Source organism: Calypte anna, chromosome 8 (assembly GCF_003957555.1).
Source record: "Calypte anna isolate BGI_N300 chromosome 8, bCalAnn1_v1.p, whole genome shotgun sequence".
NCBI lineage: Eukaryota > Metazoa > Chordata > Aves > Apodiformes > Trochilidae > Calypte > Calypte anna.
The window spans coordinates 697,743-724,296 of NC_044254.1; the positions used below are offsets into that span (position 1 = coordinate 697,743).

General features: G+C 48.7%; 1 protein-coding gene across 3 annotated transcripts; it reads right to left on the minus strand.

Annotated features, from left to right (window-relative positions):
• Positions 1-24,644, minus strand: KLHL20 (kelch like family member 20). Of its 3 annotated transcripts, none has more exons than XM_030455476.1 (12): positions 24,626-24,644; positions 21,867-21,927; positions 15,787-16,360; positions 11,591-11,749; positions 10,395-10,489; positions 9,201-9,316; positions 8,329-8,512; positions 7,114-7,257; positions 6,839-6,972; positions 6,040-6,248; positions 3,997-4,103; positions 1-1,926 (listed from the first exon to the last, which is right to left on the minus strand). In XM_030455476.1, exons 2-12 carry the CDS (start codon positions 21,887-21,889, stop codon positions 1,842-1,844), a joined length of 1,830 nt encoding a protein of 609 aa, XP_030311336.1. In that variant the 5' UTR covers positions 21,890-21,927; positions 24,626-24,644; the 3' UTR covers positions 1-1,841. The 3 variants fall into 3 exon arrangements, with proteins under 3 accessions (XP_030311336.1, XP_030311335.1, XP_030311334.1); XM_030455475.1 differs by lacking the exon at positions 24,626-24,644 and adding an exon at positions 24,292-24,377; XM_030455474.1 differs by lacking the exons at positions 21,867-21,927; positions 24,626-24,644 and having other exon boundaries at positions 15,787-16,468.
• Between the last annotated feature and the right edge of the window lie 1,910 nt (positions 24,645-26,554).

The following is a 26,554-nucleotide window of genomic DNA, read 5'->3' on the forward strand; positions in this document are numbered from 1 at the left end:
CAGCATAGAAGAAATTTATTAAGATAGCACTATTTATACAAGTTACTCATGCTAGAAAAAAGCATAAATGATACATGTAAACATTTGTTTACAGAATACTTGTTTTCCTTGTAAAGGTGCAAATGATCTTTGTATGTAAACACAAGAATACCAACCTTTAGGGGAAAAGGAGCTTTTAAAAAAGTTTTAATGACCCATTTATTACTGGATTGTAATTTTTACTATATTCAAGCACATTAAAATCTGAGCTACATGAATCAGATGAAGTTAAAAGAACTTCAGATGTCAATGCTGCCTTCTTCGTCTCTGGAATTTACAGGACTCTTACTCTTCCAGAATCAGATTTAGTAAGGTCCAACACTGTATCAGGTGCAAAAGGTCATTCTTTCATACTCATAGGAATTACAGTACCAACATATCAGAACCTTTGAGTTTAGAGTTCCTCCTCCTCTCCTCCAGCAGCCACTGAAACACGACAGTTTCTCACAGTGCCAGCAAGCAGTCCCTCCCCTCTCCCAACTCTTTCCTGAGTCTCATACCTGCTCTAAACCAACACAGGTGAAGTGCAGAACAACCACCACAAGGGAGAGGAACCACCTCACCACAGTCAGTGTTTTACAACAGGAATTCTGCAGACAGAGATGAGAGGCAGGAGGGAGCTGCAAGATGATGCTGGTGGCCAGCAGGAGCTGACTGTGGGTTTGCCATTCCAGCAAGAACCTGAGAAGTGAGCACTGGACCTAGGCTGGTCAGAATTAACAGCTGATAACCTGCATCCCAGCTTCAGGCAAGGGCTGCTATCTAGCAGGCAAGGTGAGAAGAAGGGTTCTGTAAGTCAGCAGCAGCTCTTTGCTCCTAGGTTCACATCCAGGGGGAAGGGGAGAGACAAAAGCTGAACTTTTGTACCCTACACCATACAGTCAAAAGGCATCGTTTGAAATCCTTGTCACTCTCACCCTTTTGGGGCACTTCACTGATTCAGTCGGGAGCTGAGAGCTCCAGTTCTGCTTCTTGCCTCCAGCAAGACTGGAAGGACACTCAGGGCACCCATCCTCAGAGCTTTCCTGCACTCTCAAGAGATCCTAAAACATACCACAAGGGTTGGAACCACAGCAGCTGGCAGGACACAGCCCTGCCCTGCCCACCAGCTTCTCAAGACTCCACTCACACAGTCACATATACATATATATATATATATTAAAATACATATATATATATGCACACATACATATGTACATAAAAAGCTGGAATTCTCGCCGTGAGCGATACAAAGAAAACACATGATACAAATTAAATGAAAAAATAAATATACTCTGTGCACAGAAAAGCTTCTGTGCAAAGGTGGCACCTTGCAGGTCAAGTACTTTTTTAGAAGCTCTCTGTAAATAAGGCAAAAGCAATGTTTTCTGTATCACTTTCCTTTTTTGCCCACCACACAGCTGCCACATCCCCCGTTCACACAGCAGGCTGGGAAGCAGGAAATCCTCCTCCTTGCCAGGCTCCCAGAATAGTGTGTAGTCTCCACATTGGCATTGTTTAAGCTACAGTAACTTTTACAGTTTGGTTGATTCAAAAATGTAGACTATTTAGAAAAAAATACGGACGTAAGCAACATTCCTAACTTCTGTCCAGTGGCTCCCTGGAGTCTGGCAACGTGGTCTCCCGTTGGGCACACTCTGACCAGAGTCATTTTTGTCATTCCATAGAAAGAGTCACCAGCAAAGGGTTACATGGGATCTAGCCCGTGCATACTGGGGCTGCCAAGAGCTCCAGTGTCACCAAGTCTCTTCAGTTGGTCTGGGAAGGAGAAGCCAGGGCTCTTCCTGCCTCCCCGGGGAAGCTTACCATATATGAGACTCACAGTGTGTCATTTTGATCACCCCAACTCCTCCTCCCAGCCGCCGGTAGTTCATCCCCCCATACAACCTGCGAGGACAGACAACGTCTCAGTGCTCACCCTGCTTCAGCTCCTTCACCCCTGCACCCACCAGTCACCCCCAGGCACCCCCAGACACCCCGCTGTTCACTGGGGTTCACCCCAGGACAAGTTGGCAGCTCTCATTTTCCATCCTTCCCAGGCAGCAGCTGTATTGCTCCTGCCTTTCTGCCTCAAACCAGAAACTACTTCTTGTTTTGACACCAGGGGTTCCTGCTTACTGCAGGAACCATTTGCTTTTTCCCCTCTCTGGTCATGTGCAAGGGAGGAGAGAACTTTGCAGGCCAGAACCCTGGGCTACGTTTTGGGGAGCAGAAGAGCAAGGACAGGTTTGCTGCTTACAGTTCAACTGATTTCTTCTATATTTCTGTTACCCAGCTAATCCATCCAAGACGTAACAGATCTCAAGCACCATCTGTTTCTCAAAAACATGTTTCTGAAAGAGTGCCTGCACTCCACATGGAAATCTCATCCCTCTAGACTCCAGCATCCCACTCACCTCAGCTGCATATTCCCCTCTGTGCCACCACAGGCTGCTGGCAGGAACAGGAGGAAAAAGTTCTTAAAAAAACTCCTACCAATGCAATTTGTTGAACCTGAGTTGTGTCAGAAGCACCTATCAGCCAGGCTACACAAACTAAAAAAAAATCCTTCACTGAGCAAGAAGGATTTGTGGCACTCAGTGCCATGGTCTAGCAACCGCAACGGTGGTTCAAGGGTTGGACTCGATGATCTCTGAGGTCCCTTCCAACCCAGCCAGTTCTATGATTCTATGATTCTAAGAAGTTCACCAAACAGAAGGCCACAGATGATGATATTGAATGGGAAAAACCCACAGGTTAATCCCCTGAACACCCTCCTAAACCTCTGTGACTGCACAGGCAGTAACTCCTAACTCCAGTTACTGGAGCTGAAACCACCCAGCTGAGGAATACAAAGGATGTATCACTCTCTGGTTACTCAGCAGTTCCACAGGCATTGTCTGGAACTCTATACACCAGGGGAAGCTCCTCCACTGCTTCTTAGGAATGCTCACCTCACAGGGAAAGGCTTCAGCTACTACTATGGCTAGGCTGGAAGCAATAAGATCATGAATTTCTTTCTATTCCCCACTGTGACCAGATCACAAAAGCAGCAAGAATACAGATGGCAGCTTGAAATTTAACACTCATTAGATTTAGGAATAAGTAACTGCTTTCAAGCATAGTTATGAGTAGGGAAGACACAGGAAAAATGGCCTTCCTCATCAGTACACAGTTTTGATCAGCAATTTTGTATGCTTCCTCTCAGCCTGTAAATCAGATGGAATTCTTCCAGTTGCTGTCTTGCAGCTTTAAAGGCAAAACCCATCATATGCTCAAAGAGTTCAGTTTCAGCTCCTCCCAAAAGGATCAGAGCCTCAGCTTGAAAGCAAAAAATGAGTAGGCTGGATTCTGCATCATGACTTGTGAGCTCCTTCTGCTAAGGGCAACTTTTATTAGAAAGCAGAAGAGACTCAGCCTAAAATAAACAGAAGGGATATATGTCTCTCTCTCAACGTGGAACATTTCTGTTATGTTCCAAAGCAGCACTTAAAAATCAAACTAGGTTCTGTTAGAACCTTTTTGTTGCCACCCAACAAGCCTGCTAAGTCATGTCTTTTCTCTGAGTCTCTATAACCCATCTGTACACCATGTTCCTACCTGCAACAGAAGCAGGAAGACTTGAATCATTGTCTGTTAAATCTGCTGGGATACTCAGATGGGAAAACCCGTGGAAAACTCACTGACATTTTACTTACAATGAAGCCAATGGCCAGAACTGAAGCATAAATCTGCAAGAAAATGTCTCTGAGCTGCCATAGCCATGGGGATGCTGTGGGTAAATGGCATATTGGGCTATTTTTCAAACTGTGATTCTCTTTCTTACACTTTCATGCCAGCCAGCCCCAACCCCATGCCCATGCTGCTGCTCCCACACCCAGGTTCCTCACTGCTATAGAGGGCACTGCCAGCTCAGCTGGGTGACAGCCCCTACAGCCAGAGCTGGCTCCCAGGCTGCTTCACAAACCTCAGAATTACCTCCATGTGTTGGCATCTGGATCAAACACCTCAATGGTCTTCAGGTACGTTGTGCCATCAAAGCCCCCCACTGCCATCAGCTGCCCATTGACCACTGCCAGGCCAACCTGCAAAACAACCACCACACAGGAGCTCCTTAGCTGGGATGCCCTGGAAAGACAGGTCCTGAGGGGAAGGGTTAAAATGATAATACTAGTAACAGGATTTCATAACCATGTTTGGTGAAAGGCAGCCTGCAGCAGAGGTGTTTTTAAGGGGAGGGGTGGAAGGACAACTAAAAGATCTAAAAAATAAAGACAGATGAAAAGTTAAATATTTGTCTCAAAAAAAAAAAAAAAAAAAAAAAATAGAGAGAATAAGAGAACTTCAAGACTGGAAAGAGCAGAAGGTTCCCCTCATTGCCAGCTACAAGAACTGGAAGTGCTCAAATGAGAATAGATACACAAAAACCTAAGCTTTAATAAGCCAAAAATTATTATTTCTTGGACAGAAACTCTTCACCAAGTGTAAAATGCACGTGCACAAGAATGTCTACCAGCCTACCAACCACTTGCTTGAACTACAGGAACCATATGTAAATCCCTGGCCTGCTCTTTGGGGCTGGGACTTGGACCCTCTGCAAGCACCTTGGCCTCCCAGCCTTTCTATTTTGTCTTTCTGCTGAAGCACAAAGTCTGTGAACTCTCAAACAGCTCTGTGGTTCAGGCAGTCTGCTCTGAGTGAAAACATCTTGTGGCATCACAGAAGAGAACACAATGCAACGTGGTCCTTGCTTTGGGTCTGGGGGAGTCAGAGAGCTCAGGAGGGCTGGGGATACAGATGGATCTGTGTAGCAGTGACACAGGGAGCAAACACAGAGGGGCTCATCAAACAGCAGTGCCTCACCAGGAACCAGAAAGAATACTGCTGGACAGTGTTCTGAGGATGGAAATGGAAACCTCTTTGCCTTCACAACCAGTAGTTCCTCACATGATGATTCACTCCTGCCTCACCAGACACTGAAACACCAACATACAGACAGAAGGAATCCACTCCTTACTGCATAATCCAGTGTCCCATGGTAAATGTTCATAACATTTGCATCTGCCCAGGCACAGTGACTCCTCAAAGCACTATGTGAATCATTTGTCCCCATGTCTATGGAAAGCAGGAAGCTGAGGACACCCCCATGCTCACAGGACTTGGTGAAGAAAGACAACATGCTAAGTGAAAGCCTGGAACCCTTGTGCCCACACACATCAGAAGGCAAGGGACAAAAACTTAGCTACAAGTGTACCTCACTGCTAGGGCTCCCCCAGGTAGGCACCTTCACCTAAATCATGCAAAGTGCATTGCAGGATGAGACCCAGGTACTAATTGTGATTCTGTTCTCTACTGGTATCTCCTCTCAGCTATGGCTGCTTCACCAAGAGAACAACAAAAAGAACTCCTCTGTTTCAGGCTTCATTGGTTGATCCCATAGACCAGAATTATTAAAAAAGCCCCACAAATTACTCCATGTCCCCATTCTCAGGCATGTTAACATCTGTCTGTGGTGTGACACAGCCACCACTTCATTCCCTCATCTTCTGTGTGCAAGCCCTTCCCCTCACAGAGGAAGAGAGGTGAAGGTACAGAGGACGCCAAGAGAGCAACCTGGTGAGATGAGAGTACCCCGTGTCCTCACCACCTCCTTCTGCAGAGTCTGGAGAAGCACACCAAGACATGACCTCTCTTCAGCTGCCTCAAGGGAGGTTGGAGTGAGGAGGGAAACAGCCTCTGCTCCTTGGTAAACTGTGACAGGAGCAGAGGGAATGGATGGAAGCTGTAGCAGGGGAGGTTTAGGCTGGATGTCAGGAAATATTTTTTCACTGAGAGGGTTGTCAGGCATTGGGATGGCCCAGGACAGTGCTGGAGTCACCATCCCCAGAGGCATTTAAGAGGCATTTGGAGCTGGTCCTTAAGGCCATGGTTTAGTAGTTGACTGTGGTGTTGGCCAAAGGTTGGGCTGGATGAGCCTGGAGGACTCTTCCAACCCAAGGACCTTGTGACTGGGAAACTCACCCCGCTGCGCCGGGACGTCATGGCCACGACAGGAGACCACTGGTTGGTTCTAGGGTTGTACCTCTCAGCACTGCTGAGCTCTGTGGTATCATCTCTGCCCCCCACAGCATAGATCATGTCCTGGTACACTGCACAGCCCAGGTGCTTCCTCCTGGTCCCCATGGGTGCAATCGTGTGCCAGCGGTTGTCCTGGGGGTTGTAGCGCTCCACTGCAGGGCAAAGGACACATCTTAGGACAAGGGCTTGTGGGGGTCAGTGCCACCTTTCAACCTGCAGACAAAGTCTGCAAAGACTCCACAACTGCCACACACCAAAAGTCTGAAAAACCAGTTTGTTATCAGCTTCTCCTCTATGGAACATGGGCTGTTCTCCCTCCTGCCTCCACTCCTAGACACTCACACTCAGCATCTCCAGACTGAGCTGGCAGTGCTGCAGAATCACCTGCACTACCCCCTTGCAGTAGTTTTACCTTTGGCACCTTCCTTCCAACAGCAGGAAAGGGTGACTGCAGGGGAAAAAAAAAAAAATTTGCTTGCAACTGTTATGCAAGTTCGCTGTACTCAGGACATGCTGCCAAATGCAGCATCCAGAAGGATAAAAATAAATTTAAATCCCACACAACCAGGCAACAGGGGCTCACAAGTCTGGAGAGTGAATTACTGTATGGCAAAATTAAAATCTGGAGAAGAAAAACTGCAGCAAACTGATCACTGAAGATCCCAACAGCCATCTGGGGACACTAAGGACACACAGGACCATGTCGAGTGCTGAGTGCATTAAAGGACAGCAAAAAGCATACCAGTATTGAGAGGAGATGTCCCATCAGAGCCCCCCACAGCATAGAGGAAGCCCCCCAGCACAGCCACTGCAACTCCCAGGCGCCTGGTGCTCATGGAAGCCACTCGAGTCCATTTGTTTTCTTTGGGATCATACCTAGCAAAAGAACACAACTCCAAAGCTTAGCAAACTGTTGACATCTTCACAAAGGGGCAAGAAAGCTGACCCTATTCTCTTCAGGTAAAGATTCTGTGCCCTGCTATTTTTATTTTTTTTTTTTTTCAAATTAAAATGTACCTTTCCACAATGTTGAGACAGGAGACACCATCCTGGCCACCCACAGCATAGAGGTAGCCCCCAAGAACTGCTACTCCAACACTGGTCCTGCAGGTACTGGTGGGGGCCACATCACTGCTCCACTGATTTGTCTTTGGATCGTACCTAGGAAAAAACCACAAACAGCAAAAGTTGCTTCCTAGGTAGGCTTCACATTCTCCTGTGCCTGGGAACTACTGAGGCAGTGAAACTTCCCTGTCTTGAGCTTAAACTGCAACACAGCTATTTGTAAGCTGGATAAAAACCCCAGAAATCATGTAGTGCACCCAACACATGTTAATCCAGGAATGTTCAAATTGAGATGATTCCACCTGCAGATCAAAGGTTCACACCCTCCAGAGAGCAGGTTACCAGGGACTGGCTGACATGGGGGCAGAGTTACTCTGCTGTGTGTTCTCTGCAGCTCCCACCAGAGCAAGCACTGAGACCTGCACCTCGAGACAGGAGAGGAAAGAACCAGAGTGAGCTGGGAATTCAGAGAGAAGGAAACCTGGGGCAGAGCAGAGATGTGCAGAACGTGGCAGAAGGAAGGCTTGGGTCATGATCTGGGAAGCTGGGAGTGTCTGAGGAGATAGGTGGGTGGAAGGGCAGGCTGAGGCAGAAAGGAGATACTTGAATAGCCCATGGGACTTGTTAGAGGGATGAGATTGGAGTACCAGGAGTGTTTGAATCAGGCAGCTTTTAAGTATGGGGATTTCCACCTACAAAGTTTGGGAAAGCTTTTTTGACTTAAGTCTTCTATAGGTCTAAAACTGACCTATTTTCCAACTTTTGCATGAATGCCAAGGTTCCTTATTTCTCTAATTACCCAGTAATTACTCCAGTAAAACTCCAGGATCTTCCCCTCAGCATCTAAGAAACACTTACTGTAACCTCACCTTCCTCAGCCATGCTAAAACCAAACCAGCAATGCAGGGGTTAACCAGGACCATCACTCCCCCCAGACCCTTCTCTCACATATGCCTGCCTTACACCAAAGGCTACAAAGGCTTGTCATATTAAGTCCTAGCAATATTGACAAGGAGGACAGAAGAAAGGAGGAGATAATGTGTAACCCAAAGTTCAGGTTTTCAGCAGAACCAGAAAGCAGCAGGCAAAACCAGATTTTAAAGAGGCTGCAGCCCATTTTAAACATTCAGAGTTACCTTTCTGCACAGTGCCCTGGCACAGACCTACCTCTCCACGCTGTTCAGGTAGGAGGAACCGTCGTGTCCCCCCACAGCATAGAGGAGATCATCCAGGACACTGACCCCGACCCCGCAACGCCGCTTGCTCATGGAAGCCACCATCCGCCACTCGTTGGTCTGCGGGTCGTAGCGCTCCACGCTGGAGATGGCATCCCCACTGCACCAGCCCCCCACTGCAGGGACAGAACACAGCATCACAGCACTGCCTGGGACAAACAACCCCCCTGGGACCCCCAGGAACCCCATCTCCGAGGTGCTCATCCTGAGGATGAGGGGGAGGCAGAATGCGGCTTGTCAAGAGGAACAGATTAAGTTTCCGAGTACTCTGGAGTTCATTGCACTAGAGAAATCACACAATAAGGAGCTGTAGGTTAACTCAAATCACAGAAAGTCAGGGGTTGGAAGGGACATCAAAAGATCATGGAGTGCTCCAAGCCCCCTGGCAGAGCAGGGTCACCTCCAGCAGTCACACAGAACACATCCAGGGGGGATCTGGATGGCTCCAGGGAAGGAGACTCCACAAACCCCCTGGGCAGCCTGGGCCAGGGCTCCCTCACCCTGAAAATGTTTTTCCTTGTGTTTATATGGAACCTCCTATGCCCCAGTTTGTACCCATTGCCCCTTGTCCCATCATGGGACACCACTGAGAATGTCCCATCAATCATGGGACACCATGCATCCCCCTGGCACTCACCCTCTCCATATTTACACACATTAGTGAGCTCACACCTCAGTGTCCCCCAAGCTGAAGAGACCCACTCTGCCAGCTGATAATGCACTTGAGAAGGAGGCTGTGGAGCCCAGCCTGGCAGCAGCCCTGTCCCCATCAGCCCTGCCCAGGGCAGCAGGAGCTGTACAGACCTGCAAAGAGCACCTCCCCGCAGCGGATCGGTTTGCGTGGCCGAGTTCTTGGTCCTTGCATCAGCGGCCGCTCTTGGGGCAAGAGCAGGTAATTTTTAGCTTCATCTACCAGATCCCTGTGAAGACAGGAGAATGTTAATTCCCCCAGTTCACTGGTCTCAGGAGAAAGGCACTAACCAAATCTGATGGCCAGGGCAGCCACCACTGGTCGTGTACTTCAAGAAATGACAGATCAGGTAAGCGGGTGAGCGGCTTCAGTCAGAACGTACACTGTCACCTCAACACTCATCAGCTGTCCACAAGTCACTCACACTGTGACAGCAGCAGACCAGTGCCAAAACTTGGCCAGAATAATAGACACTGCTTGCTATAAAGCCTGATAAAAAACTGTGCCAAGAGTCAGGCTCACAACACAAAGCAGAAAACCACAGGCTGCCTCAAGCTCAAACTGAACAATTAGTTGTTTTGCCCTAGGAACAAAACAGGAGTTGAAAAGCACACAAATACATAATACACACACATGACCAACAGATGGAGATAGTACCCTTCTGGTGAATATTTTCTCCATCAGCTCTGTCCAGCTCACACTGTTCATCCATTCATGACTTGCCACCTGGACTAAGCCTAATATTCCAAACCCTTGAATAAAACAAAAGACAACAACAACAAAAAAGAGCCCTACTTCCCTGTCCCCTGAGCTTTTTACAGAGGATACAGAACTCTGCAGAACTAGGAAGGTGAGACTGATACCATAAGAGAAGGGAAGGACAGTTTCCCTGCACTAACACTGTGGGAAACAGCAGACTGATGTCAAAGTGCAGATTTTTACGTGGAAAAACTACTTCAAGTCCTCCTGGAAGTCTGAGTGACATGCAGGTGGTAAGCTGCAATGACAGGCCACGGCTAGAGAAACAAAACTGTGAAATGGAAAACAATACTCTGAAGGGTGTTCTACCAACAGCCAAAGTGTGCACTCAAGAGGTTTCTGGTTCACTGAGAACTTGTAAAGATCAACAGCACTTCCAGAGCCCAGTGCTGGGTGTTCCTCAGGTAATACACACACAGCTCACACCTCTCCTCCCCCCTGCTGCAGAAGAGGAGCTTGTGAGACATCACCCAGCAACCACTGAGAAATCAGCACAGCTTTGGAGAAGGGATGCACAGGAGGGACTGTGTGGGCAGGAAGGGAATTACCGGCATTCCTCGTCACTCTTGATGAGGGGGTCAGAGCCCACTGTCCCCACCAGAAACTTGGGGCTCAGGAGTGGCAGCCGGACGTGCTGCAGGACCTGAAACACAGAGCAGAGGATGTCTGCTGAGCCACACACCAACACAGAGCTGCAGGAAGCCAGAGGGAAACCAAAACACTGGCTAACCCGTTTCTGTAAAGAGCTGGGAATCCCTCTGGCAGGCAGGCACCATTATTTATACACCCAACCCCTGGCATCTCAGCTAAATGCAGCTTATCTGACAGCACCTTGGCCTTTCCAGTGTACCAATTTAGACACAGAGAAACAAGTCTTTGCAATGGGACAACCCCTGGGTCTGTTAACAGCTGAAAGCAAGGTTACAATTGGAAACCTTCACAAAATTACAGATGTCAATAAACCTGCCTGAAACACTGGTTCAGTAACAAGTTTTCTCAACCATTGATCTCTCAAATGGGGCTGATATCGTGCAGTAAATGAGCAGTAACAAACCACACATCTTTCACAACAGTTTAGAATTTAGAGGTCCAAGCAGGTATAGACAAGGGGCCTGAAAAGGCACACAGCTCTAAGAGCATTCAGAACTTCTTTCAGAACAGCAGGTTTTTCTGGTTTGTTTATTCAAAATAATTTTCAAAAGCTTTCCACTAAATAAAGTTGGATCTCATGTCTATTTCCAAAGCAGAAACACTGAGGCAGGCAGACTCACACCTCTTTTGATCACAGAGCCTGAGACTTCAGAGGCTTTCTGGCTGACAGCTTGGTCAGAATGGGTGCTTCTCTGGGAGATGGCTTGGCTCACATGAAGCATCATATTTCCAGAAAAACATTCTGCAGAGCTTAAAGGTACAGCTCAAACAAAGACAAGCTGTTTATTATCCATCACTTCCTTTTTATACAACACACTGCAGGCAGGTTTGTCTTGACAGACTACTGGAATGACCCAGTTTGGCAAGTCCCACCTAGAAACACCCCAACAAAGCCCCCACTGAGGGCTCTACCCACTGCACCCTCCAACTTCCACGAAGGGGATGTTCAAGCCACCCAACACAGCTGGGAATCAGAATTACTGTGGCTTTGCATGCATTCAGAACCGTGTCATGGCCATGGCACCTCCACAGCAGCCCTGATTACTCCTCCCCTGGGTAAAGTGGCCTGAAGTGGGCCTGAGCTCCATCCTACCTGTGGCAGCTGGGGTCTCCTCTCCTGGATGCTGTACTTCACCCAGGCCATCACTGCATTGAACACCTGCTCCTCGCTGCGCACGTTCAGCTCGTCACTGGAGATGATGTCTATGAGCTGGTTGGCAGGGAGCAGCATGAACTCCTCACTCTCCATTACCTGGTTAAATGAAAAGGGGGGAAAAATAAAAACCCAAAGTAAGGACAGTGGCCAGAACAGCACAGCCACTCACCACTGCAGCACTTCAGCCCCAGGGGACACTGAACTGGAGTGTAAGGGGCTGAGCTGGTGCTGTGCCAAATCCCCATCTCAGTTTTGACACGAGCACAGGAAGGATTTGCTGCACAGAGCAGCACAAAGTTGCCAGCAAGACAGACACCTTTAGATGCAACTGAAAGGGAATTTTACACAAAGCTTTTTTTTTTTTTTTGGTAGGACAATTTTTAAACCATTGAACACACTGATTGGGTTCCAAAGTTTGGAAAAACAAAGCCCTTCTTTACAGTCAGTCTCCTCCTTTGCTGCCTCTAGTATAAGAATGTTGTGTAGGTGATAAACACATCATGACCCAAAAGTGGCACTGGAATAGAGAAGCTCTGTTCACTAAAAATTCAAAACAGAGCACAAAAATAAGTCTCAGAAACAAGTTACCAGAGGCATCACGGAGAACATGGAAAGTCTTCCTGACTTGTGACACAACAGAAAATGTGTCAGGAGAGGGTGATGGACTCATTTGATCCTGACTCTTTCATTTGCTCTAAATATATACATAAAGCATGCACAAGCTCAAATGCACTTCAGGGGGAACCAGAGCCTCCTAAGAACTGATCTCTTGTGAAATTCAAGCCACGAGCCATCTGCAAACACGTTCATTCCTCCAGTAGCCAAGATAGCAACCAAGATGCTCAGGAGGCTTTAGCTGCTCACACAAGACACTCCAGAGCCTGCAACTGCCTTGAGAGGTCACAGAGCTCAGGCACCCCCATATCTCCTGCACAGACACCAGGGAAAGATGCAAAAATTGAAATAAAGACAACTGCAGCAATGGTTTGGTTGGTAACTGCCAGCTTCCCAAAGGCACTCCCAGCCTGGGGGCTGCCATCTGAGAGAGGCTCAGAGACAGAAAGCAGCAGCAGCTTGGCCTTATCACTTCCAACCACATTAGAAATCCAGGACTTATTCTGTCATTTGCAGCACAAATGAAGGAAAAATAAAACATTCTTTGACCCGATCAGCTCGGCAGCAGTCAGCTGTGCAGTCCTTCCAATGGGGTACAGAAATTAAGCAAGAGCAGTGCATGAAGAGACAAAAGCTGGGAAGCACTGACAACACCAAACGGAGTTAAAAGGAGCAGGAGAGGCAGTGGGACCAGTGACCAGACTTTGGTTTAGGATCCCAAGAGCCCCAGCAAGGTTATCCCACACACACTGCTGCCCCAGAGTGAGAGCTGGGCTGCTCATTCAAGCTCTGGCTCAGCATTTCTCCATAAAATCCCTCCCTGCCACATGGGCAAACTCAGAGCCTCTGGAAACTTCTGAGTCCAGGATGGTCCCTCAGACAGCTCAGCTGCATCCATGGCAAACCCAGTTACTAATGCTATGCCAATTTTTAGTAGTTTACACAGTATAACAAATAATTATTTAAAATGCTCTGGCTTAGTTTGGCTTAATTATCACGACCCTAATAATTATCTGACTAATATTAATGGCCTATTTGACTCATAGACAAGAATGGGATGGGCTTCACTTCCTCTACAGTATTCACACACATTATGCATTTACAGATTAAATGTCAAGAGTATACAATATGGAGTGCAATGGCTGCCTGTCAATAAAAAGGACAAGTTGTTCATCCTTAAGTATATTTTTTCCCTTCATATAGATGTCAGAAACAAAAAAAAAAAGCTGTTCTTGTACAGCATAGCTGTTAATAGAACCATTTCATGTTACATGCACAAGATCCACGAGGGGTTTTAGGCAAGAAATTAAACTGAGGGGAATGGAGAAGGCAGAAAAACACTTTACCAAGAAGTTAATGATGTAATGCAGCACTGCACATAAAAATTAATAGAACTAGAGGTTAGCAGAGCAGAGGAGGTGAAGCAATCCAGACTGCATCCACAGTAACTGCATGGGCTGGCCTGGTGCCTGGTGCTCAGCATTTTACATTGCCATTCAAGAACTTCTCATCTTACAGGTCTTTCTGCCAGGAGGAACATACAGCCTCTGCAGAGCAGGGCACGTTTTTTATCAATTCTGAGCCTCCAAGAGGAGGATGATGAAGCAGCCAAGTCACTGGCTTCCATCAGAGATGACCAACCCACTCTCCAGATGGAAAAGAAGTGGCAGAACAGAACACAAACCCAACAAGCAGCACCACTAAGGTTCATCTGCAGAGAAAAAGTGGAAGCAAAAGAAAAGATCATTAAGAACAAAGAACTGCAAAACTCCTGGGGCACTGCAACAGACACCAAAACCTGCCCAGGCCAAGGAAATTGTGCTCTAATCCAAGCAACTGCTTTCCAGATTCAGTTAAGTCAATTATAATATGCATCATCTTGGAGGAGAGTGCTTGCTGAAACCCAAGTATTTTGCCTTTGTGTGCTTTAAGAGGGATAAGGAAGACAGGAAACTGTCTTCGGGGGGGATGTGAAAATAAAGAAACCCCATAGCTGGCAGCTCTTATCAGCCAGCTGCACGTATTAATGCTAGAACACTTTAAAGCAAAATTGTCACGCAGTTAAAAAGTTATTTAGAGGCTTGTAAGCATGCCCTACTCACGTAATAATGAGAAGAGCACAGATCTAACCATTAAAACCACCAAGCACTGAAAATAAACAACCATCTGGTTAGCCATCCTGCTCCCAAAGAAAAATGCAGAAGAAAAGAAATTCAGAGCAAGCAAAGAGCACACGAAATGGCCAGCAAAAACGTAGGGCTTTGGGGAAATCACCAAGTTTTGGAAAGAAAACAACCTCTTTATCTTAAACAGCAAATTCTGTTCTTCATGGTTAGGAAAGACATATTTCAGTGCAGCCTTCAGAGTAAACTGATGTCACAGGTCTGCAGTTAAATACAAGTACTGTCATCTTCCATGTGTCCAACAGTCAAGCTCAACTGTGTCTGCTTCTGCTCGTGATTTTCTGACTGAAATGACCTGACTGAAATTAATACAATTCCAATCTACTTCCTGGGGGTGGGGGAAAAAAAAAAAGAAGTCATCAAGCTGCAGTCAATCAGAGCACTTACACACTGCAACTTCCCTGGGGAAAGTAAGGCAGCATCCAGAACCAGTACCAGAGTTACTCCCTTTGGAAAGGTTCTACCTGTCAGGCAGGTGGAAAGAAGGGATCTTTCTGCAGCAGGCTACCTGTTCCAGGGCATGGAAGAGTGCAAGTTGTGTACAATTCTTTAGCAAACTTTGATGCTGAGCACACTTGGCAAATTCCTGCCCTTCCAACTGGAGCTCAGGAAAGACACCACTTAAAGTGCTGGGCTCCTTTCTGCATCTGGGTGTGTAACAGTTAAGTAAAGAACCACACAGGCTATTGCCCACAGAAACCTTCATTATTATGCTGCTCCTTCTCTGAACCAGATGCTGGTAAATTTTTTCCTCCAAAATCATCTAGGCAGAATTGACAAAGGAAGAGAGACTTGGGTTTATGAAGGTCAGCTACAAAATTACACATCTGAATTACTTACAAACAACTTCTGCTGAATAATAGATGCAAAATCCTGGTTCTGCTACAGCAGAGGAGTTCAAGACTCCACTGAGGCAGCTGTTATGCTCCCACACACCCACACTTCCAGTCCCAGTTTTTTTGGTGCTGGTGATGTTCTGTCCTTACTCTAACACCTCTCTCCTCTCCAGTCCTGTGGAACATTTCTGGAAGGGGAGGAGAATCTCACAGCATCACCCAGCCATGCCAGGTAACACACCAAGCATGCCAGAGACCCTGCCTTGCACTGAGCCCTCAGCACACAGCTCCAAAGGAAGAAGTTCTGTGGGTGATACCCACAGAGCAGTGCAGAGGGGTCCTCAAGGGCCCCTTCCTCCTTCCCTCCCCAGCTCACAGCTGGCACCCATCACCATGAGCAGATACCAACCCGGGACTTAGAAAGAAACACAAAATGAGGGTTGCCCGGGCTCTCACACGACAGATTTGACACCAGGATTCCAGCACACTGGTTTCTCACCTCCTGGAAGTTGTGCTGTGTGAACTTGTCAGCAATCCTCAGCAGCTCCCTGCAGGAGTGAGTGTCGGCAAACGCCCGGATGCCCAGGCAATTGGAAGGGTCCAGCTGCCTCTTGAGGAACTCGCAGCAGGCCTCCTGGATCTCGGCCAGCTGGAGGAGGCAAGCTGCTGGCAGCAAGGTCTGGACATTGCCCTCTTCCACCGTGATCTGAGAGGTGTAAGCAAAGTCAATCAGCAGCTCCATGGCCCGCTCGTCGATGTCTCTGATCACCACCTCCGTCTGCCTGCTCTCCGCCAGCTCCCCGGTGAACATGGCCCTGAAGTAGGGGCTGCAGGCCGAGAGGATCACCCTGTGGGCGTAGATCTTCTTAGCACCCACCACCAGCACCACATCACACAGCTCCCGGTGCTTCCTCAGGAGGTTGATGACTTCCAGGGTCTGCCTGGGGTGCTTGTCAGAGATGTAGGGCATGCGAGCAGGCTGGGGCACCCCCTCGGGCAGCTTGTTGGGGTCTCCGAGGGTGCAGCGGCTGGTCACGTCCATCCCGGTCTCTCCTGGGCGAGCACTGGTCCCCCTGCAGGGGAGGAAGCCAAGGGACAGCATCAGCACCTCTGAGACCACCAGTTCCACAGCTCACGCCCAGTGCCAGCCAGCAGTGCCCCTGCTGGGCTGTGAAACCACCCCGGGGTCAGGGGGAAGGAGAATCTGTCCCAAACCAAAGTGTAGCTACGAGTAAACAAAGGTCAGCTTGCAGCAGGCTGTATTTATAGCTGGGTTTGCCTGCTCTGTCTGACACACACCTCTGCACTGCCCAACCAAACACAGGGATTTAATTCATTACCTGCAGCCTCCTCACAGCCCCGTGTCACAGCAGAGCTCAGCACTACCCCCTTGCCCAGAGAGTGCCTCCCAGCAGAGCAGTCACTGACCTGCCCACTGTCACTCCAGTTTCCCCTGACAGAGATGGATTTCCACTGCTTACATTTCCACTGCATGACTGAACCAAACCCGTCTGTTCTTCTATCAACATTCTTGACAGGGTTGCTCATCCCTGTGGTATCTGAGCACACTGAACTGTCACACAGCCTTCAGTAACTCCAGATGGCCTGCAGCCTACCACAAGTGTCCTTCAGCTTCACAGAATATCCATTTAATTACCACCTCTTTGGATGTTTTTGAATTATAGAGGCTTCTGACTCAATCCACCTTCTCTGACACATTCCAAAAGTTTCTTCTTTCCCAGGAATGGCAGACTAAAAACTGCAGAAGGCAAGTGGGATTATCAGACCCAAGCAGGAAAAAGTCAAAAAAAAATCCAAGTATCCACAACTATTGGCCTAACAAGAAAGGAAAAAAACCAAGTGCAGCTGTAGAGAGGAGGAACCACTGAGAACATACAAACCAAGTTTCTGGAACAGAGTAGGGGATTCCCAGCTCTCCTGCAATGCTCTAGCTCTCTGCTGTCCTTACAGAGGTTGAGGTATCTTTCCTTTTCTCCCCACACTCCTGAGCAGACACCAGCTCTGTCACTCTCCATGCCACCCCCTCTGCCTGGCAGCACTGCTGACAGATGATGCTCCTGACTCCAGAGAACAGAAACTGCCCTGAGCCCTCCTGCAGGGATGACCTGAGATGACAGACCCCACACCTCCCTGGGAGAGATGCCTGCCTGCACCCCAGGCTTCCCATCACCCTCGGACTGAAACCAGAACCAAACCCAACTCTGTTTACAGCAGCCAGGTCAGTGCACACAGAACTGGGCTGCCACCTCCCGTGTTTTGAACACATGTGAATTTCTGTCCTTTAAAGACACTTCCCAGCACCAGTGACATACCAGTTACTATGAAATTAAACAAAGTACAGGAAACTATTGCCTCTGCCCACTTCAAAGGAAAGCCATCACTTCGAGCAATCAAAGCATACAGAGCACAATATCAGAATACTGATGTTATAAATGAGTGCACTGGCTGCTGGTGACACACAGACAGACCCAGGACATCTCCTTTACCACCTCCTCTGGTACACTGGTATTGGTGAGCTGCCACCACCTACCTCTCCTCAGACTAAGAGATGAAAAGGAATCAAGCTTTGCTTTGCCATTGCTCCATGTATTTTGCAGCATGCTTGAAGGAGAGAATTTGAAACACAACTCACATCTTTCTCCCCTCATTGTTATGTCAAAGGCACTTTCTATCCACAGGGAAAGCAGTTTCTCAAATTATTCACTTGCATCTTAGCCTGCTCTCCCATTCCCCCCACACCCTTTTCTTGATCATCATATTCAGATGTTTCAGACCATTACTTCTTCCCTCATATCTCAGTCACACAGACCCAGCTGGGTCTCCCCTCTGGGTTTTGCTTGCTTGCTCCTGTTCAGCCTCTGCACCTTAAATGCCTGGGTTTTTATCCCTGCTCCCTCTTTATATCCATCACTGTCCTCCTTTTCTGACACCTCTGAGAAACCCTTCTGCTGTTACACTGCCTCTTGCTCTCCTCCACCCACTCTTGTCCCTCACAGCCCAAACTCACCCTGTGGGCTTTGAAGACCATTTTAAAAGCTCTGCCAAGTTCCCCAGGAGCAGCACAGCCAAGCTCTCCTTGCAGCAGAATACACAACTCTAAGTTTAATGGTATCCCTATAAAAAACCCAAGAAACCTTGGCTAAAGATGAATTTACCTAACTGGCTTACTTTCCTGCCCCCAAGGCCAGAGGGTAAGCAATTTCATTCCCCTACCAAGAGATGGAGAAGATGGTGACAGAAATCCCCCTGTGGAGCATAGCTCTTGCTAAGCAAGCCAAATGGATCTTGTTGTGCCTTAGGGGTTTCAAGCTATGTCAAACCAACCTCTGGGACAAAAAAGAAAGAGTTCTATTAAGACCCATGGTACTGTAATAATTTTGGACAGCTTCTTCTTGATCAGGTTGTCAAAGCCCCTCTGTCACACCTGTAGGCTTGCCTCAAAGACAACCCCTCCTAAAACCAGCCCTAAAGCAGATCTCAGAGAGGTTTTTGAGCTGGCACAGATTCTAAGGACAAAAATAGCAGATTCAGGCTATGCTGCTACCAGGCATACAGTGCACTTTGTCAGTCCCAGCACCCAAGGCTCTGCTGACACAGAGCAATGGGGAGGCACCACCCCATGCCAAGAGATCAGCTGGCCAGATCCAGGCAGTCATCCTGCTCCTTCCTACTCAGGGAAGAACAGGATTTTTCTGCCCAAATGAGCCTCTGCTGAACAAGACTTTAACTAACTGAAAAGGAGCCTGGTGAGTAAAAGCTGGAGGCATTCCTGCACCTGAGTGCCTGCATTGCAACCAGCCTCCTCCTTCCAGGAGAGAAAGTGCTGGTTAATGATTAAAGAAAATTGAATGGATGGAAGAAAAAAAAACAAAAACAAAGGTAATAATCAAATTAGCACTCCTGATTCATCCATAACAGATCTTTAATAGAGCAGCTAGTGATCAATGGGCTTAGGAATTTCCATACTGGATCAAACCAGATGCTTGATGTTAAGCACTGTGGGTTGCTGCTATACACAAGCCCAGAAGTGTGAATTAGAAGGACACCATCTGATGGCATGTGTCTCCACAAGGATAACAATTTGACTGCAGTATGCATACATATGCAGAGAGACTGAAATGATGAGTCAGGAGCCCAGAGGTGTGAAAGACAGAAGGCAGCACTTGGTTCTCCCATGGCAGGCAAGATGCCTCCTGCACAGCCACAGAGCTCAGGGATGCTCCTAACACTCGGGGTGAGTAAGAATCAGGCTGAGGATCAGGCTGAGGATCACTCAGCTTGCAGATATTCTGGGATTAGCTCCCATCAAAATGCCAGGCTGGGGAAAACAGCAAATACATTGGCATTAAGAGAGGGCTGACAAAGGATCAGGGTTTGTAGCACACTGCTGAAAAGGACAAGTGGGAACAAAGGCAGCCTGCAGCATTAAATCAGCTAAATGAATAGGCTGCTCTGCCTCCATTTTATTTATGGCACTTCCCAAAACTTTATTCATCAGCACAGACATCTACGAGACACAATCCTTAGAGCTTACAGCAGCTTCTTCCAAAACTCAAAAAAAAAACCTTGCAACACATACCTAGGAAAAAATCTCTCCAGCACTGTCACAGAGCTCCTTAACTCTGAAGTCAGAGTAACCTGTATTTTTTTAAGATAACACAGGTTTCACCGTGCAATTACAAGCAAGCTTTAACACAGTTCAGCAGTAAACAATAGCCTGACCTAAGGTTGATGGAACAAAGTCTTGAGCTGAAAACTTCCACTGAAATCCAAAACCATACTCTAGTGGATTTCAGTAGCAACAGATTTTAGTGGCAAATAAAGAAAACAAACCAAACTGGCAGTAATTTCTGCCAATGCCTTGCTCTGAATTTAATTCACACACAAGGAGGATGCTCTGGACTCATTACAGAACTGCTACAACAAAGATCTCTGATTGGGGCCAGCCAAAGGCATTGCCTTCAGCAACAGAAGTGACCAACCCATCCCTGCCAACTGAGTAAACTGAATCCTTTACTGTGGCAACCCATACTCTAGGAAATAGTTAGCTAAAAGTGTAATTATAAGTATCACTGATTTCTCACCTAGCCAGGTTTAGGTACACATCCTCAGTGATGCTGAGTTGAGCCAAGAAGCAGATAAACCTGACTGCAATCCTGTTTAACACAGCAAGGATCTGGTGTGCCTGTCTCTAGTTACACTGACCAAGCCCAGAAAACCCAGTCTCACCCAGAATGAGGATGCCCATGTGCAGAAACACGAGGTCATGGCTGGCGTTGGAAGGAGAACAAGAACACAAGCCAAGCCAGTCACCAATTTTATGCCACTGTGGAAAAAGACTTTGATAAATGGAGTAGCACAGAAGAACATGAAAAGCTGTGGGTTTACACTCGTTAAAATGTACAAAAGCCTCTCTTGCAGAAGAGTAAGATGGAAGAACTCGTCTGCTGCTTAATCCATCTTGGAGGAAAAGGTATTCATCTGCACAAGTCCCATACAGGTCCTCAGTGTCTAAACCACATTTCTTATCTTGGCAAAAATACTGAACAATGCAGAGCCCAGTAACACCCAGACCCTGCCCCAAGCATCAGCTCAACTGAAGCAGCAGCACAGTCCTTTTTTGTTGCAGTTGAGGGGTCCATTTAATCAAACAACTCTGTCACCCTTCAAGGGTTTAAATGACTATTTATTTCTTAACCCTGTTTCTTACCACACAAATAGTTTCTGCAGATGCTGTAGACAGAAATACTCTGCATACCCATGAGCAGTTAAAACTCCTTCCCTTCCCCTTCATTCCTGTTTACCCAGAATAAAGCTTCCCTACTTTACACATCCTAAAGAGAGCAGACAGACTAAGCAATTCTGTGAGTTCTCTTTACTTCCTTTAGAGGTGCAGAACTTCAGGAAACTTTGCCTCCCCACAACCTGCATCAGATAACAAGATGAATCTGCTGTTAAGCTTTGCCCTGGGATTGCCATCACAGTCCTGTTTGCCAGCCTCTCACCCTCCTGACTTCCTGCCACAGCTTTTTCTCTACATAACAGGTAATGTTTCTGACATAACCACAGCAAGAACTTCTCTGAATTAAACTTCAGCTGTATCTTCAGCTCATTAGACCTGAGGCAGCTGGCATCTGTAATTAGAAGAGGAAACCTCCTTTTCACCAAAGACCTCAACCCATCAAAGGGACTAAAATCTTTCAGGTAAGGGAAAAATAATGCCCCTTAGAATTTCAGGCAGGTTTTCACACAATTTGCAGACCTAAGTAATTCAATACAGATTTGAATTATTATGATAAATGGGGGGGAAAGAATTATGGAACCTTCTCTTCTGTACTGTTACTAACAGCATAATCATTCCAAGACACCTGGTCTTGCAAATATCAAAAACTAAATGTATCTAAATAAGGACTAAAGATGACTGGTTTATATCCTAATCCTCCTAGCCAGGTCTTAAAGGAAAAAGCCCAACAACGACAAAATTTATGGTCTCATCACTGAGGAAATCAAGTCCCAGATTTATTGCCTGAGAGAAGCAGAACTGTTCCCATCCCTTACCTGCGCATTGGCTTTCCGTCCATGCACCGTGAGGAGAAACCTTCACCCTATGCTTCAAGATCTGATCCAGAAGAGAAAAAAAAAAAACAAAAAAAAGGAGAAAAAAACACGAAAGAGGGTGACATTCTGAAGCAAGACAACCTCCTGTCTTCTCTTTGTGCTGGCTCTAGGATAACAGAACTGACCACCCCCATGCACTGATTTGCCTCCAAGCCCTTATCCAGCAATAAAATTCACAGCCTGGATTACAGCAGCAGAAAATATAATCATCATTAAAAGTAATTTCACCACAGCTGCATAATGATTCTCTAGGTAAACAGAATACACACATCATAAAGTCAGTAAACTGTCTGCCTCCCTGAATCCTTAAACCTGCTCTTCCAAAGGAAAAGATATTTCCAGTAGCTCTCCCTCTGAGGCAGGAGGTTCTTCTCCCTTGCACATTTACCAAGGATTTAAGGCAGGCTGGCACCTCACAAACACTGGAGCACAGCTCAGCAGCTACACTGCAGAGCCACAATTTGGTATCAGATAAAACTCCTGCCTGGAAACTGAAGGCAGCTGCGTGCTGCAGAGGTAAGAGGGATGCTAATGATGGTACCTCTGCAAAGATCAACAGTGCTGCCTGATGCCCACCCAAATTCCACTCCAGATATTCATTTTCTGGAAAGAATAACAGCTCCAAACTGCACAGGCCTCCCACCAGCAACCACGAACTTCTACATCTAAAGCAAGTTAGCCCTTTTTACAATGCTCACTTTGATTTCAGTTTTAATGGCTATTCAATCAGGAATAAATTTAATCCTATCATTATTTAAAGCAGTAGGTTTAAACTTTTTTCTTTTTCATGTATTAGGACAGAAGAGTAATCTGTGAATATTGATATTCACAGGTTTCTTCCCATCCAGAAATGGGAAACCAGTGAAACTACTGGAAAAGCAATGACAAAAAGAGACTAACTCTCAAAATAAGCAGAAACAGCATTTAAAAATAATTAACTTAAATTCAGGCATAATCAAATCATTTTTGCAAGACCGAGATTGTCAGGTTGGATCCTGCATCCAACAACAACAAAACACTTTTGGCACAATTTAAACTAAAACTACAAAACCACCACATCTTTATTTGGCTACGTGAGAAAAAAAAATACACCAATAAACCCAAACTCCTTCTTTCACATGCAACACCTTCCAGCTGCATTATCACAGCCCCAGCAGCTGAGCAGCCTGCCAGTTCACAGAGGAGAAGCTCAGACTTGCTGCCTGCCACGGCTGCAAACAACTTTCCTGCAAATAAAGCAGAGCAATGTCTGCTGCTCTGGTACCACTCACACCAACCCAGAGCCCAGCCCGGCCTGCTCCATCCCCTGCCCTATCCCCTGCCCCATCCTCAGCTCCATCCCCTGCCCCATCCTCAGCTCCATCCTCCACTCCATCCCCTGCCCCATCCCCTGCCCCATCCTCAGCCCCATCCCCTGCCCCATCCTCAGCCCCATCCTCAGCCCCATCCTCAGCCCCATCCTCAGCCCCATCCCCAGCTCCATCCCCAGCTCCATCCCCAGCTCCATCCCCTGCCCCATCCTCAGCCCCATCCCCTGCCCCATCCCCAGCTCCATCCTCAGCTCCATCCTCAGCTCCATCCCCAGCTCCATCCTCAGCTCCATCCCCTGCCCCATCCCCTGCCCCATCCTCAGCTCCATTCCCTGCTCCATCCTCAGCTCCATCCCCTGCCCCATCCCCTGCCCCATCCTCAGCTCCATCCTCAGCTCCATTCCCTGCTCCATCCTCAGCTCCATCCCCTGCCCCATCCTCAGCCCCATGCCCTGCTCCATCCATCACTCCGCTGCTCACCAGCACCCAGGGGATGCCCCGAAGCCCCGGGGAAGGGTCCCACCCGCTGCCCCGCAGCCAAATAACCCCTTGCACAGCTTTTCAGCCGCCAGAAGCCTTCCAGAGCACCTTGCACACGCTGGGAAATGTGGACGATGCTATTCTTAGCCCCCTGATTACATCAGATTTAATCCCTTTAAAACCCACATTAGAACTCGGGGAGGGGGGGTTACATGTTGGCCCCCGGTCCCAGATCCTGCGGTCTGGGCGAGGCAGTATCTGGGTTTTCCCAGCAGAACGGGGCCCCGGCTCCGCAGGCTCCCGGAGGCTGCTGCGGGACGAACCTCCCTTCCCTCCCGCCCCCTTTCCCTCCGGACCCCGGACCAGCAGGAAGGGACCGAGCCGAACCGAACCGAACCGAGGGAGCAGACCGGCTGAGGGCCCAGGCCGGCACCCCCTGCCCGTGCCCGGGAGCCGAGGGCCCAGGCCGCACCCCCAGACCCCCCGCACCGGCGGGACAGGGGGGGACCCCCGGGAAGCCCCCGCCGAACCCCCCCGCCCGACGGGGAAAGGCGGCCCGGGCCGCGCTCACTCACGCCGGGAGCGGGGTCCGCCGCGGTCCCGCAGCAGCCGAACCGAACCCACCCCTCCCGGCCCCTCCTCAGCGGCAGGAAGCTGCCCGGCCCCGCGCCCGCCCCTTCCGCCCCCGGTCCGCCCGCCCCTCGCCGCCCCCGGCCCGCCCCGGTACCGGCAGGGACTGCCCCGACCCGCCCAGGTGCCGGCAGGGACTGTCCCGATTGCCCCGGTCCGACCCGCGTCGGTACTGGCAGGGACTGCCCCGACCCGCCCCGGTGCCGGCAGGGACTGCGCGGACCCGCCCCGGTACCGGCAGGGGCTTCCCCGGCCCGATCGCTGCCCCCTGGGCTCTACCGGGGCCGCGATGTCCCCGTGGGGGGTGGCTGTGGGGTACCCGTGCCCGAGAGCCCCCGAGTGTCCCTTGGGGTGCCCGTGTCCATGTGGAAGTTCTGTCCCGGGGAAGTTCTCAGTGACACGGCTCGGTGTCCCGCCGGCAACCATTCTACGTTAATCACACTCCTTCCTCTCAGTTTTCAGTATTTTTTTTCGCACCGAGTGAAGTTTGTCGCTGTCTTCTTGCCATTCAGCCAGGCTGGGACACAGCCCGAGGCAGAAGTCCCTCCTGGAGCATCCTCCCGTTCGCCGCTGCATCCCCCGTGGCTGGGGCAGGGGCAGCGTGGAGCCCTTTCCCGAGGGCTCCCAGTGCCACAGGGACAGACTGGTGAGAGATCTGCGGTTGTGCCATGACAGGACGAAGCTTTTGTGACCACCAAAACAGGCTGCCCAGGGGGTTTGTGGAGTCTCCTTCTCTGGAGCCATCCAAATCCCCCCTGGATGTGTTCTGTGTGACTGCTGGAGGTGACCCTGCTCTGCCAGGGGGGTTGGAGCACTCCGTGATCTCTTGAGGTCCCTTCCAACCCCTGACTCTCTGTGATTGTGTGAAAACCTTACCTCAGACCTTCTGTCCATCAGATCATCTCAACACATAAACCTGAGCTGCTCTGACCACACGCCCAGCTCAGTGAATCCCTGGAGGGAGCATGGTGCTGGTGGCATCCTAACAATTGGGGTCACAGCACTGCCCCCACATCCCATCTGGGGCTCAGGGCCATGCAGTTTCATGGGCAGCACCCAGTGTCTGCCCCATTCCACAGCATGGGGCATCCTGATGGACCTGCATGCCTGGGCCCCCTGGGATGGAAAAGTGGGTATGAGGCCAAGCTGCCCACAGCCAGTGGCTGCCTCCTCCTCCAGATGGCATAGCAGGGATTAGGAGGAGGGGACTCCCCTCACACCACACCCCTGGGATCCCTCAGGAACAGGGAAGGGTCCCAGTTGGGATGGCACCACCAACTCCTGCCCACAGCCTTTCCAGCAGGGTCAGACCAAGGACTGCACAGCAGGGGACTGGATATTGTCCCAGAGCAGCTCATCCAAAGAGAAAGGAGAATCAGAACATTTGTACTAAATGTTTTTTTTTATTAAATTCTTACTAACATTTTACTAAAACATGGGTTTTAGTAGCAGATATACATTGAGGACTGAAACTATAATGCAGCATAGCTCCAGCAGCTCTGATGACAGTGCTATTAACAGAGTGTGGCCTGTTCATCTCCCAAAGATGGGTAACCAGGAACATAGTCAAGAGCAGGCAGCTCCTGTATGTACTCACGTGGGTCACTCTTCAGCTCCTCAGTGAAAAGTGCAGACTTCTTGTTGAATGCTGTTTCAGTCATATTTGATATGCTCTGGCTCGTTAGCACAGAAACAAGTCAATATTTTGAATTATTAAGTGGGAAAACAAGTAATTCAAAATTTCATGTGCAGGGTAGTGGTCATGTAAAAAGTGAAAAGCTTTGTGGTTTGGTTTTTTTGATTGCAAAGCAGAAGGAGCAAGCTGTGCTATGATGCAAGACCCTCTCTGCCATGGTGACAGGATGCTATAGGCACTGGTGCTGCAGAGCCAGGCTGGTGGTAGGATGGTAGCCACCATTCTAGCCTCCCATGCCATCTGTCCATACCTTGTCAGTCATGAGAGAGGAATAAAGAAGTGGCTTTTTGCAAAGCATGGCCACGAGCATCCTGGCTTCTGTCAGCAATCCAGCAGGACAAGGGGAACCATTCTGCACCTGGCCTCAGCTCTCTGCATGCCCAGAACCCCACGGCTCAGGGTCCCAGCAGCAATGATTCCAGAGCAGTCCCACTCCTCACTGCCTTCCCTGCTGACACGGGATGACTCTTTGTCCCCAAGCAGGCTCTGAGCAGACCCATGGCACAGTGTCC